We start from the raw sequence: 13,187 nt of genomic DNA, 5'->3' as shown, positions 1-13,187 counted from the left end.
AGCGTGCTGTAAGTGCGGTCTGACTCACACACGTGACCCCCCTGCGGTGTGGAGGGGACCCCCGTTCCCAGTCACCCTAGAACAGCCCTGCCTGGGTTCCGGACTGGGGGAGTCCCACGGGCGGCCCGCATCACGGTTCACCCACAGATCCTGCACGACACGTTCTCCGAGGCCTGCCTGCGCATCTCCGAGGAGGAGAGACTCAAGATGAAAGCTCTGTTTGGTACCACAGAGGAGGGAGGGACGTCCATGCGGCCTCCCAGCCCCATCTGCCTCCCAGACGCCCCTCCCTGCTCTACTCTGGGCCTCTCCCATGGCTGGGCTGCAGGTCGGAGTTGGGCTCTGCCTGACTGGCTGTGGCCCAGCTGTCTTTCTGTCTTTGGCCATCAGTTTCCCAGTGTGGACACTGGGCCCGTAGTGGTCCGATACCTTCTTGCTGAATGTCAGCCTCCCTCCCTGCAAAGTGGGTCGGCAGGGGAGGGGAGAAGGTCCTGACCCGACCTGTGTCCCTCAGCCCAGAACCAGCTGGACACACAGCAGCCGCTGGTGACGGAGAGCGTGAAGCGGGCCGTGGTCAGCACCGCGCGCGACAGCTGGGAGGTCTATTTCTCCCGCCTCTTCCCCGCCACGGTGCGCGCCCCCTCCCCGCCCCCTCCCCGCCCACGGTGCGGGCCCCGCCCACCCCCTCCCCGCCCAGGGGCTCTAGGGATGAGGCTGGAAGACCCTCACATGCCTCTCCTCCCCACCGCAGGGCAGTGTGGGCACCGGGGTGCAGATCCTGGCTGTGTCTCACACGGGCATCAAACTCCTGCGGATGGTCAAGGGCACCCGCACGGCCAGCGGGCAGCTGCGGGTCCTGCGCACGTACAGGTGACCGCAGACGGCGGGGGCGGGGCTGGCCAGACACTGGGCGCACGAACGTCAGCGTTTCCTCACCGACTTTTCCCGTAGCCAGTGACTGAGTACAGTGGGCCCTCCGTATCTGCGGTTCCACATCCACAATTCAACCCATCGTGGGTGGCAAATATTCAGAAAAACAATTCCATGAAGTTCCAAAAAGCAAAATTGGAATCTGCTGTGCACCAGCGACTATTTACATAGCATTTACGTTGAGTTTAGAGATTACAAGTTACCTCGGTGGTTGAAAGTATTTGCGTGCACGTGTGCAAGTTATATGCAAGTACTAGGGACTTGAGCACCTGTGCATTTGGGAGCCCTCGATGGGCCCTGGAACCCCCTGGATACTGAGGGATGGCTGGACCTACCATGTGCCGGGTTGTACCAAGCTCTTGAATCAAGCCCACCTTGGGGGTGGGGAAACAGGCTCAGAGAGGGAGGGTGCTTGTCTCAGGTCACACAGCCAGGAAGTGGGTGAGCTGGGAGCCCACCACCGCAGCCCTGCCCTCACTGAGCTCACTGTGCAGGGTGGGGGGGCCGACTGCGCTCTGAGCAGCCAGGTTCAGATGCAGCCTGGAAGGGAAGGGTGCTTCCTGAGTCCCCGGCTCCCCTCCCAGCAGCTGTGTATAACAGCACAGGAATAGAGCCTCACTCACCAATTAGGTAAAAGCTCTTTGCCTTAAAAGATGGAAACAGTTTGCTCACTGAGTGGGAGAGATTTGTGTGGGCAAAATCTGGAAGGTTGAACTAAGAGACGAAAACCAAATAAAAGGCAAAAGATCGGGGGGAGCTGGAAGGTGCGGGTTCACAGGGTGGGGCACCGCACTGCGGCTGCAGACGAGGGGTCTGGAGGCCGGGAAGCTCCCCGGGTCCTGGGGCAGGGCAGCGGAGAAGGAGCAGCATGGCTGCGGGGAGCATGCCCCTCTGGCCCAGGGTCCTGCCCTCATGCCCCATCCCCTCCCCCAGCTTTGCAGATATCCTGTTTGTGACTATCCCCTCCCAGAACATGCTAGAGTTCAACTTGGCTAGCGAGAAAGTCATCCTGTTCTCTGCCCGAGCTCACCAGGTCAAGACCCTGGTGGACGACTTCATCCTGGAGCTGAAGAAGGTTAAGGCCTCCTACCGACACCCCCAGCAGGGCGAGGGCCCAGCACCGGGCGCTCCCACCCCGGATGTGCCAGCCACACCTGCCTAGGAAGCGCGGATGTGCGCTTGTCCAGGGCTCTGCCCTTACCCGGGGTGCCCTTCCACCAGCCTGCTCCTCCAGAATCCTGTACTCACACCTCAAGGTGTCCCAGCACCTCCTCTGGGCTCCACGGCAGGCAGCGGCATTCCTCCCATTCAGCCGGGGCTGCACTGCCCGGTTCAGTGGCACCGTCCCCCCACCCCTAACTCCTTGTAGAACAGGAGCCCCAGGCCTGGAGCAGGCATAGCCCTGCGTCAGGCCCAGCATGTCCCCTTCCCTGATGGATCCAGGAGGAATGGCTGCCGGGGGAGGGGCAGTGGGGGGATCGGACTGCAGCCCTCACCCGGCCCCTGGCTGACCCAGGACTCAGACTACGTGGTGGCTGTGAGGAACTTCCTGCCCGAGGACCCCGCGCTGCTGGCCTTCCACAAGGGCGACATTATTCACCTGCAGCCCCTGGAGCCTCCTCGAGTGGGTCAGCGCCGCGGGACGGGGTGGGTCCCCAGGGAGAGGTGGGGCAGGGGCCTCCCCAACAATGCTGACAGAGCCTGGCCTGCAGGCTATAGTGCTGGGTGCGTGGTCGGCAAGAAGGTCGTGTACCTGGAGGAGCTGCGGCGTCAAGGCCCCGACTTCGGTGGGCACCCTGGGACCCCAAAGAGGGCAGACGCACAGTGGGTGTTCTGGTGCCCCGAAGGGCCTGGCCTGGCTGCAGTTCCCAAGGGGGCGATCCAGCCCAGCCCTTCACCCGCACATCTGGCTAAAGGGTCTCCGAGGGTTGAGCTGCGCTGTGTTCTTTTCTGCCACCTGTCCCACTGAGGGAGGGAGGGCCTTCCCTCCGCTGAGCCTGGGTCCTCTTCTGTAGCTGGCTCCGAGGCAGGCCTGCCTCACAGAGAGGTGTCTCTGGGCCCCGAGTCCCCAGATGAGCCCCTCCTGCTGCTCAGAGCCCTTCCCCACCCCCTAGGCTGGAGGTTTGGAACCATCCATGGGCGCGTGGGCCGCTTCCCTTCTGAGCTGGTGCAGCCTGCAGCCGCCCCTGACTTTCTACAGCTGCCCACCGAGCCAGGCCGGGGCCGTGCTGCTGCTGTGGCCGCCGCCGTGGCCTCGGCTGCTGCTGCACAGGAGGTGGGCCGCAGGAGGGAGGTGAGAGCGCAGGGCCAGACCGAGGGGTGGGCACAGCAAAGGGGTCAGCCTGACTGTGGCATGGAGGGGAGCGGGGTCAGCCCGGGTGGGCCATCCTGCGGCCAGGCGACCTTGTAGGGCCAAGCAGACGTGTGACCCACAAGATGTAACCAGAGGTGACTGGAGGTGTGGCCAGTGGGTAGGGAGGATGGGGGTTCAGCGGAAGGGTTGTGACCAGGCCAAGGTGGGCAGGACCAGCCTCTGCCGGCCAGCAGGTGAAGTCCTCCTGGGAAGGGGTGGGGCCTGGTGAGTGACGCGGGCTGGGTTCCTTGGCTCGCAGCTCGCCAGGGCAGAAGGAGAGAAAGGAGTGAGGGGCCAGGTCGGTGGGCCAGGCATGGGGGAGCAATGGAGGCAGCTTGAGAGGGTCTGGCAGTCAGCCAGGGGTTGCCCTGGGTCAGCTCTGCCGGGTGGGCTGTGGCAGATGGCCCTCTTGCAGGGTCCCCCAATCAGGGCTGGTTCCGCTGACCGTGGGGAGGACGGCCTAGCTCTCCCACCGTACACAATGCTGGTGTTCGCCCAGAAGTATTTCCGAGACCCTCAGAGGAGACCTCAGTGAGTGGTGGCCCCACCCCTCATCCCCACCCTGGGGAAGGCCTTCTTGCAGCCGCCCAAGCGGGGAGGCCCCAGTTCTGGTGGAGGGATGAGAAACCACCCAGAGGTGAGACCCGCCTGCGGCCTCCACTCCTGAGCCTTCCTGCCCAGTGGGCTGACAGTGGGTCAGGTACACGCGTGAGAAGGGGATGCAGCCAAAGGCTCAGAGCAAGACAGGTCCGAAGCGTCCATTCCTGTTGCAGGGATGGCCTAAGGCTGAAATCCAAGGAGGGTCGGGAATCCAGAACTTTGGAGGACATGCTTTGTTTCACCAAGGTGTCCAGCCCCAGGCCCCAGGTTCCCCATGATAAAATGGTGATATGAAAGCCCCTCCAGGCCAGCCTTGTCCTCAGCGAGACCCCCTCCTTCCTACTCTCAGCACCCTGGGGGCCTGGATTCCTCCCAGGGGCAGCATCTTCCCCAGTGTCTGGCCTGGCTGCCTTTTGGTGGCGTGGACCCTCATGTCCTAAAACAGGAAACACCACATGGGCTTACCTTGCACTCCCTTCCTGACCCAGCCCCTCCCCTGTCACAGGCCCCTCCCTTCCTAATCCAGCCCCTCCTCTGTCACAGGCCCCTCCCCTCCTGACCCAGCCCCTCCCCTGTCACAGGCCCCTCCCCTCCTCCCCCAGCCCCTCCCCCGTCACAGGCCCCTCCCCTCCTGACCAGCCCCTTCCCCCCCACAGACCCCGCTCCAGGACTCCCTCATCGAGCTCAGCGACAGCAGCCTCAACAAGATGGCCACAGACATGTTTCTAGGTGTGGGGGTGGGGCTGTGGCCAGGGGGGACCCGGCAATGTATGATCTCTGCTCACCACCACTGCTGCCCTCAACTCAGATGTGGGGCCCCTCAAGAGAGGGGGAACCCCCGCTCCCCTGGCCACTGTTCTCCGGGAGGGGCCCAACTCCAGGGTCCCCTGAGGTGGGCGGGCAGCTGGGGTTCTGGTGGCCTGAGTGGGACAGGTGTTTCCTCCAGCTGTGATGCGGTTCATGGGGGATGCCCCGCTGAAAGGCCAGAGTGAACTGGATGTGCTTTGCACCCTCCTGAAGGTCAGTTCTCTCTCTGCTCTGTGACTCAGTTCCCCCATCTGTCAGCCAGACTTGCAGGACTCTGGGGTGGGAAGCTTCTTGTGTGGCCCAGAGAAGAGTGCGTCCCTCTGGTGCCTGGGGAAGGGACACCAAGCCTGTTCTTATGTGTGGCGTGGGCCTGCCCTCCTACAGCTGTGCAGGGACCACGAGGTCATGCGGGACGAGTGTTACTGCCAAGTCGTGAAGCAGATCACAGACAACACCAGCACCAAGCAGTGAGTGGGCTTCACCTTTCCCTTCTTCCCTTCCCCGCCGTGTCCATGCTCCAGGAGGGACCAGGTCAGCCTCCCACCTCCCAGCCTGTCCTCCGCGGTTCTCTTCCTTTCATCCTTTTCCTCTCTCAGTAGGCAGAGCACATGTATTTGAAATTGCTTGGTCTGGGACAATCCGTTTTTGGTCTCTGAGCTTAAGTTTCCTCGTCTGTAAAATGCACTGATAAGGTATAAGTCCAGGTTCTTGGCTGCAAGTGACAGAAACCCTATTCTAGCTGGTTTAAGCAAAAGAGGGTTCAGGTAATGGGACTTCAGGCATAGCTGGATCCAGGGTCATCAGAAAGCAGAATTTCCCTAAATCCTATCCATGCTTTCCTCCGTGTTGATATCATTTCCAAGCAATATATTCCATAGATTGGCAAAATGGTAGCTCTAGAGAGACATTTCTCAGCTCAGCAATCCCAGGGAGAGCAAGACTGACCCAATATTTGCAACAGAAATGCCCAAGTCCAGTCTTCCTGGCCTGACTTGGTCACATGCTGAGCCAGCCACAATGGTTGGAGGATAAAGAGCTCTGACTGACTAGACCTGGGTCATGTTCCTGTCCCCAAACCAATCACCATAGCCAGAGGGAAGCTGAACTTTAATTGGCCAGACCTGGCTCCCATGCCCATCTCTAAACCAATCACAGTGGCCAGGGGCTGCAGTGTTCTCATTGGCCATTACTGGCTGTGGTACCCAGCTCCAAACCACAGGGAGCTGGGGAGGGGTGGGTGGTTTCCCAAAGGAAGCCCAAGTGCTGTCTGCAGACACCAGAGGTCCCTACAAGTGAAACCCTCACTCTAGGGCAGCTCGAAGGTGAACTTCCATGTCTCACACATGACCAGCACATGGCAGGGACCCAAAATGTGTGCTGCTCTTGTTACCCCTGGGCCACCCTCCTGTCCACTTGCTCTCGTTCCCCAGGAATTTCAGAACCACTCAGCGCATCCTCCTGCCCTTCTCACCCGGCCTTACCTGTCACTACCTCTGCACAAGGTCTCCCTGGCTCCTCCTTCAAGGACCTTCACTCAGCAGCCTCTCCAGCCAGAGAAGGCTGGCTTCTTTGTGCACATTGTTCATACCACCAGCCTCATCCCTGTCCCTCCCCACCTCCCACCCTGGACTCCCAATAGAACACACCTTCTGCCTGGCTCTGGGACCCATCCACCCTGCTCTCACAGGGCAGGGAGGGGCATCCTCAGAAGACAGGAGCTGCTTGAGAGCCAGAGGCCTCCAGCCCAGTCGCAGGAGACCCCTGGCATGGCAGTGTAGTGCAGTGGCCACCTGCGACGAAGCCCCTGTGTGTCCTCACAGGGACAGCTGCCAGCGGGGCTGGAGGCTGCTGTACATCGTGGCTGCCTACCACAGCTGCTCCGAGGTCCTCCAGCCACACCTCGTTCGCTTTCTCCAAGATGTGAGCCGGATCCCAGGCCTGCCCTTCCAGGGTGAGGGGCCAGCAAGGAGGGACTAGGGCCAAGGGCAAATGGCAGGTGGCTGGGCAATGTTTACTGGTATCAGTCCACTCCCCAGACACTTGGGGAGGTCCTATGGGGTGACCTAACGGGCAGGATGGCATATCAGGGGAGGCTTCCTGGAGGAGGTATTGCTCTGGGTAGTGAGCACATGGGAGGGGTTTCTAGGTGGGCTGAGTAGCAGGAGTAAAGGCCCAGAGGTGGAGATGTGTGGCATGTGGGAGAGGAGGACAGTGGGTGGCAAGGCCCTGCTTCCTTGGGTCTTCCGGAAACAGCAAGGGTCTCGAGTGGGTCCAGGCGGGGAACTCCCAAGGATTGTGTCAGGGCCTCGGCCTTTTCCCATTGGAGTCCAGGGAAAGGGGTCACTCCTCAGCCTCACCCACCGCCTTGTTTCCAGAGAGACCCCTGGGTCCCCCTGAGAAAGAGGCCAGGGCCCCTGTGGCCACCACAGCAGCCATGGTGGAGACAGGGCGCTCACTCTCTCTGCCTCTGAGTCCTCCTCTGACTCAGTTAACAAACTTGCCTGGACTCAGAGGTGCAGAGACTCAGCTCCAGGGATGGCAGCAGCACGTGCCCAGAGCACGTGCGTAGCCGGAGACACAGGGAAACAGATGGAGGGTCTTCTGCACGGGCCCCTGGGTAAGGTGGGGGGTAGTGAGGGTCCCAGCTGGCGGGGCACAGCCGCACCACCACAGCCACACAGCCTGTTGCAGGGAGCGTGCAGGCCTTAAGCACGTGGGACGTTGGTTCGAATCCAGCTTTTATACTCTGGCTCCTGATCTTGGGCAAATCACTGCCGTCTGAACTGCCTCCTTAGCCACTGAAGGGGGAGCAAACACCCACCCCAGTGGGCTCAGGGCTGGGGCCAGAGGAGCCCCTTCCTCCGCTGCCCACCCTGGATGAGGCGCTGACTCCTGTCTCTGCAGGGATCGCCAAGGCCTGTGAGCAGAACCTACAGAAAACCCTGCGCTTTGGTGGCCGCCGCGAGCTCCCAAGCAGCATGGAGCTCCGGGCCATGTTGGTGAGTTGGGGTGGGGGTCGAGAGAGACAGCCCCCCAGGCACCCCGTTGCGTGCCAGGCCCCGTGTAAACGTGAGCCGGTGCGTGCCTGCGCCTGGCCGGGGCCTCCTGCGGCAGGGACAGCGGCTGGCTCAGATCCCGGGGCCCAACCCGTCCCGTCTTCCTGTCTTCCCTCTCCTCCCTGTCCAGGCGGGCCGTAGTTCCAAGAGGCAGCTCTTTCTTCTCCCCGGAGGCCTCGAGCGCCATCTCAAAATCAAAACATGCACCGTAAGTGAGGGGATGCCTCCAGCAGGCATACCCTCCACCCCTCCGTCTCTCCAGGGCTGGCCCCAGGGTGCTCAGTTCCCCCAGCTCCCCCACAGCCCTGCAGGGCAGGATTTATTCTCAGAGGAGCAGAAGGAGCCTTGTGGAGGTGGGGCCTCCAGCGCCAGGTCACACTGCAGATCAGAGACGACGGCTGGCTCCCAACCTGAGTCTCTCAGACACCAAAAGCTGGGCCCCTTCCCTGCGAGAGGCCAACTCCCAGAGGCTGCCGGGACCCTGGCCTCTGCAGGGTGCTTGGGTGGGCTCAGGGGCAGCCTCCCTCTTCCCTCCCCGCAGGTGGCCCTGGATGTGGTGGAGGAGATCTGTGCTGAGATGGCTCTGACGCGCCCCAAGGCCTTCGATGAGTATGTCATCTTTGTTGTCACCAACCGAGGTGAGTGGCCAAAGGACGGGGCGTGCCGGGCTCACGCCCCCACTCCACCTGTAAGGCCCAGGCCAGATGCCCCTTCCCCTAGGAAGCCCCTCGGCCCACGTGGAGGGGCCTCTCCGTGCACCGAGCACCCCCAGCCCTGCGTCCGCCCATCTGTCCCCCCTGCTTCGTTTTCTGTGTTTGTCTGGCCTAGCAGGCTGCGAGCTCATGGAAGACAGGGCCCTCTCTGGACCTCTCTCTGCCCCTTGGGGCCTGCTCAGTGCTTCCCCTCATGCCACTCCTGGAGCCCACGAGCACAAATTCTTTTTCCTGCCTCTTATGCCTCATAGTGGCCATCAGAGCCCCCCACCTGCCCTGGTCTCACCAGGCCCTGCTCAGTGTCACCAAACCCTTTCCACCTGCAGCCTGAGACCCTGGCCCTGCCACCAGCTGGTCAGCTCCACCCACCTCCTGCAGCTATAGCCTGTGGCTGCCTCAGCTCTGAGCCGCATGCACTCGGCCCTGCTTGCCCGACGTCCAGCCAAGACACAGGGCAGGGGAAGGTGGTAACAAAATGGTCCAAATAACAGAATTTATGGAGCAGATGCTCTGTCCCAGGCACGGGTGGAAGTCCCTAATCCTGTAACCTGACTTCATCCCCACCACAGCGCTGCGAGATGAGACCACTCTTCCCGCTAGCAGATGGGAACACTGAGGCCCAGGGAGGCGGTGTTCGTCTCCTGTTGCTCCTGCCAAAACAAATCACCTCATGCTTAGTGCCTCATAACAACACACGTTTATCATCCTTACGGTTCTGAAGGTCAGAGTCCGGAGATCAGTGTCCTCAGGGCTGGCTCCTGGAGGCTCTAGGAAGGGGTCTGTTTCCCGGCCTTTTGCAGCTTCTGGAGGCTGCCCCATGCCTTGGCTCGGGGCGCCTCCCCCACCCTCAGAGCCAGAAGTGCAGCGCCTTCCTGTATCCCGCTCTTTGTTCTCCCTGACTCCCTCTCACAAGGATCCTTGAGACCACACTGGGTCCACCTGGGTGACCTGGGATACTCTCCCCATCCCAAGGTCCTTCACTTAGTCACCTTCCAGTCCCTTCTGCCACGAGGCAGCACGTTCGCAGGTTCTGGGGATGAGGGCGCCGGCATCTTTGGGGAGGGGCCGTTACTCAGCCCGCCACAGGGGCCGTGGCTCACCCAAGGCCACACAGTTGGGATTTGGACCCGGACAGTATGGCCAGTCTGAGGATGTGTATTACCCTGCCACCCCCTTTTTGGTAAAATCTTACCGAAGGTGTGGGGTGGGGAGCAGGAGTGTCAGTGCAGGAGGTAAACACTGAAGCCTCTCGTGCAGGCTGAGACCCACTCAGTGCCGGACCCCCGTGCTCCCCGTCCCCCCGAAGGACGCCTGCAGAGAGGCACCCACTGGGTCTCCTGAGTGAGGCCTGTTGTGCTTGTCCTTGTCCCCAGCCTGCTCCAGAAAGGGGCTGGGCCTTCTCTGCGTGTGGGCTGGGGCGCGTCCCCAGGACTGGGTGGGCCACAGCTTTGAGTTGGTGTTATCCCCACCTGTGTCATCAACGTCCACAAACAGGGCGCCTGTCCCACAAGCGTGCGCTCCATTACCGAGGTCGCCATGTCCCAGAGCGGGGAGGGTCCTGACATGCGTGTCCCCACCAGCCGTCCTGGCTCCCCACAGGCCAGCACGTGTGCCCACTTAGCCGCCGCGCCTATATCCTGGACGTGGCCTCAGAGATGGAGCAGGTGGATGGTGGCTACATGCTGTGGTTCCGGCGTGTGCTCTGGGATCAGCCACTCAAGTTCGAGAATGAGCTATACGTGACCATGCACTACAACCAGGTCAGCTCCTGGGCTGCTCGGAGGCTCTGGGACCTTCCAGGCTCCCCTGGGCCTGTGACCCCGCAGCTTTGATATTTGAGGCCTTCGCGGTTCAGGCCTCGCTGACACTTCTACACCAAGGCCTGTGCTCCCTGCCTGGTCGCGGAGCCGTCCAATGCCGCCGTGGCCCTCACTTGCTAATAAGCAGGCCTCCGCAAGGCATCGCTCCATCCGGCCTGCCCCTCCGGTGTCTCCGCTTCTCTGAGTCCTCCCGGTGAGGCTGCCCGGATGGCACCTCTCCATGAGGCCCTCTGACCTCCTTCCTCCTGTTCCCCTCCTGCGCTGAGCTCGGCCTGTCCCTTGCTCAAAGGCTTTGCGTGGCCACATCATGTTTGTCTTGAGGTCACTCCCCTTTGAGACTCGGTCCTCTAGGTCAGGGTCATGGAGTTTACAAAATCTGGTTCTCCCTCCTGCACTGACATTTGTGGATGTGCTTGGACAGAGAGCGCGTGTTTCTCTGAATCTGGTGCCAAAGCTTCAGCAATTCTGAGTCCAAATACAGTCACTTAGCTCTCACAGCCTGTGGGCCAGCAGCCCCCTGGGGACGTGTTGAGATGCGGCCCCCAAGTCCTGCACACAGCAGTGTGAGTGCTGGCTCTTCCCCGGTCTTGTGGGAACTCCCACGTGGCTTCCAGGCCACAGCCCCACAGCCCAGCCTCACATGCCTGTGCCAGTGTTCCCCGAAGCCCGGGAAAGTGACGGGCTACCCACCCCCCGAAGCAAGTGGGACTGGCGCCGTTAAATGTCTGTGTGTGTGCCTACCCTGGGTGGAGGCGTGAGCAGAGGCCTGCCTGCAGCCCCCGACCTGCATGCTGCCCCACAGGTGCTGCCCGACTACCTGAAGGGCCTCTTCAGCAGTGTGCCAGCCGGCCGGCCCAGCGAGCAGCAGCTGCAGCAGGTGTCCAAGCTGGCTGCACTGCAGCACCGGGCCAAGGACCACTTCTACCTGCCCACCGTGTGAGCACCCGCCCGCCTGCCAGCGCCCCCCACCCCCCGCCCTGCTGCCCTGAAGGCCTGGCCGGGATGGGCCTACGTCCCCAGCTCGCCATGTGAGCTAGGCCCCCACCTCCGGGCATAGCAGGTGCCTTCCGGCTAGTACTGAGTGCATGGCAAGTTTAGATAAAAAGCTTTCAGCACACGTGTTGGGAGAATGGGACAGGCGGGGGTGATGGCGCTGGGGGCCAGCCTGGAGCCCGTGCTCTCTGCCCCTGCTCTGCCCAGCCGCGCGTGGTGGCTTTGCTGTTTACCCCACCGTGCTCGACTCACCTTTCTGGCCTGGGCTTCTCCCTGGGCCAAGGCTGCAAAGGACGAAGCCACCTTGGGTTCAGGCCTCAGCCTCACTCAATCACCATGTGACCCTGGACTAGTCGATTACCTTTTCAGAGCCTACGTTCCCTCCACAAACAGGGCCTAGTGGTCCCACCAGCGGTTATTGAGCGCCTTCTGTATGCTCAGTGCTGCGCTCACCCACCTTCACCCTGTCCACATGCCCCAGCGTTCAGCTGTGCAGGTTTTGCACAACCCTCAACTGCACTCAGGCTGGCTCTCCCCTCCTCCAGGCGGGAGGTCCAGGAGTACATCCCGGCCCGGCTCTACCACACCACAGCCGGCTCCACTTGGCAAAGCCTGGTCAGCCAGTATCGGCAGCAGACGCAGGCACTTAGCCCCCACCAGGCCCGCGCCCAGTTTCTGGGTAAGAATCCAGGGCTGGGGGAGAATCATGGGGGCTTTGCTGGGCAGGGTGGGGATGGACGCACCTTTTTCTTTGTACGAAGCCATTTTCGGTGCTGTCTAAGGCCCCACTGAGGTCCAGGTGGCCCTGGGCAGATGGCCAGGAAAAGGCAGCTGGGCTGGGATGGAGGGCAGCTAAGGTGGGATGCTGGATAGGAGGGAACCCGGCCTGGGGGCTGGTGTGCTGGATGCAGCTGAGGGAGGACTCGGGCTGCAGGTCTGGGCCCTGGCCATCCCTGAGGAGCCCTGGTCACCTGCTCCCCCCACCAGGCCTCCTCAGTGCCTCACCCACGTTTGGCTCCTCCTTCTTCTTCGTCCAGAGCTGCAGTAGCCTGGCCGTGCCGGCCCCCTGCATCCTGGCCGTCAACCAGAACGGCCTCAGCTTCCTCAGCACCGAGACCCATGTGAGTGGTGTCAGCCTGGTGCCGTCCCCCTTCTCACCCCTGAGCCCTGGGAGGGTGAGACGTGCAGCTCCCGCACTCACCCCGTGTGCTCTGCGTTTGCTCCTGGGACCAGAAGGAGCCCCAGACTAAGAGGGGCAGGTGCTGAGAAGCAGCTTCGATGTGAAAGTCAGGGCGCCACTGGCATGTCCTGAACCTCTGGGTCCCAAGTATTTAGAACAGTGCTTGGCATGCTACACATGCATGCAGCAGCGTTTGTGGAATCAGTTTCACAGGTGAGAAACTGGTCCAGAGAGGTAAAGCCACTTGCTCCAGGTCACACAGCAGGTCACGGGGGAACGAGTACTCAGACTGGCGTGTTCTGCCTCCTGCTGCTCTGATCTCCAGGAGAGGGTGTGGGTGGGCAGGACTGTCCCACCCACAAGCCTGTGTGTCCCAATGCCCCCAGGAGCTGATAGTGAAGTTCCCCCTGAAGGAGATCCAGTCGACGTGGACCCAGCGACCCACGACCAGCTCCAGCTACCCCTACGTGGAGATCGCACTGGGGGACGTGGCTGCCCAGCGTACCATGCAGCTGCAGCTGGAGCAGGTGGGTCACCCAGCCCCCTCACTCCCTCATTCCATTCATCAGGCTCTTCTTTGGGCCTGGCTCTGAGACAGGTCAGGTCCTGGTCGCACCCCAGGGAGCACCCAGGCCACTGCAGGGGACAGAACCAACCCAACACCGCACAGAACTGCGGGTCATTAGGGCAGCCTCCCATGGAAGCATCTTGGCGGTGGGATCATGGGAAGGGGAG

General features: G+C 61.9%; 1 protein-coding gene across 1 annotated transcript in view; it reads left to right on the top strand.

Annotated features, from left to right (window-relative positions):
- MYO15A (myosin XVA) overlaps positions 1–13,187 on the top strand; it is a 42,683-nt gene that overhangs the window by 26,890 nt on the left and 2,606 nt on the right. Inside the window, exons 44-64 of the mRNA XM_032498972.1 lie at positions 148–223; positions 515–630; positions 752–870; positions 1,864–2,005; positions 2,447–2,558; positions 2,643–2,717; positions 3,045–3,223; positions 3,699–3,814; positions 4,057–4,129; positions 4,540–4,612; positions 4,830–4,903; positions 5,075–5,157; positions 6,511–6,641; positions 7,595–7,689; positions 7,877–7,954; positions 8,288–8,384; positions 10,059–10,219; positions 11,082–11,215; positions 11,818–11,951; positions 12,260–12,393; positions 12,839–12,979. Of these exons, the coding sequence (XP_032354863.1) occupies positions 148–223; positions 515–630; positions 752–870; positions 1,864–2,005; positions 2,447–2,558; positions 2,643–2,717; positions 3,045–3,223; positions 3,699–3,814; positions 4,057–4,129; positions 4,540–4,612; positions 4,830–4,903; positions 5,075–5,157; positions 6,511–6,641; positions 7,595–7,689; positions 7,877–7,954; positions 8,288–8,384; positions 10,059–10,219; positions 11,082–11,215; positions 11,818–11,951; positions 12,260–12,393; positions 12,839–12,979 (2,343 nt within the window). The remainder of the gene's footprint in view (positions 1–147; positions 224–514; positions 631–751; positions 871–1,863; positions 2,006–2,446; positions 2,559–2,642; positions 2,718–3,044; positions 3,224–3,698; positions 3,815–4,056; positions 4,130–4,539; positions 4,613–4,829; positions 4,904–5,074; positions 5,158–6,510; positions 6,642–7,594; positions 7,690–7,876; positions 7,955–8,287; positions 8,385–10,058; positions 10,220–11,081; positions 11,216–11,817; positions 11,952–12,259; positions 12,394–12,838; positions 12,980–13,187) is intronic.

This window comes from Camelus ferus, chromosome 16, assembly GCF_009834535.1.
Source record: "Camelus ferus isolate YT-003-E chromosome 16, BCGSAC_Cfer_1.0, whole genome shotgun sequence".
Lineage (NCBI taxonomy): Eukaryota > Metazoa > Chordata > Mammalia > Artiodactyla > Camelidae > Camelus > Camelus ferus.
Note: the sequence above shows the minus strand (reverse complement) of the source record. Positions and strands in the feature narration are given on the sequence as shown.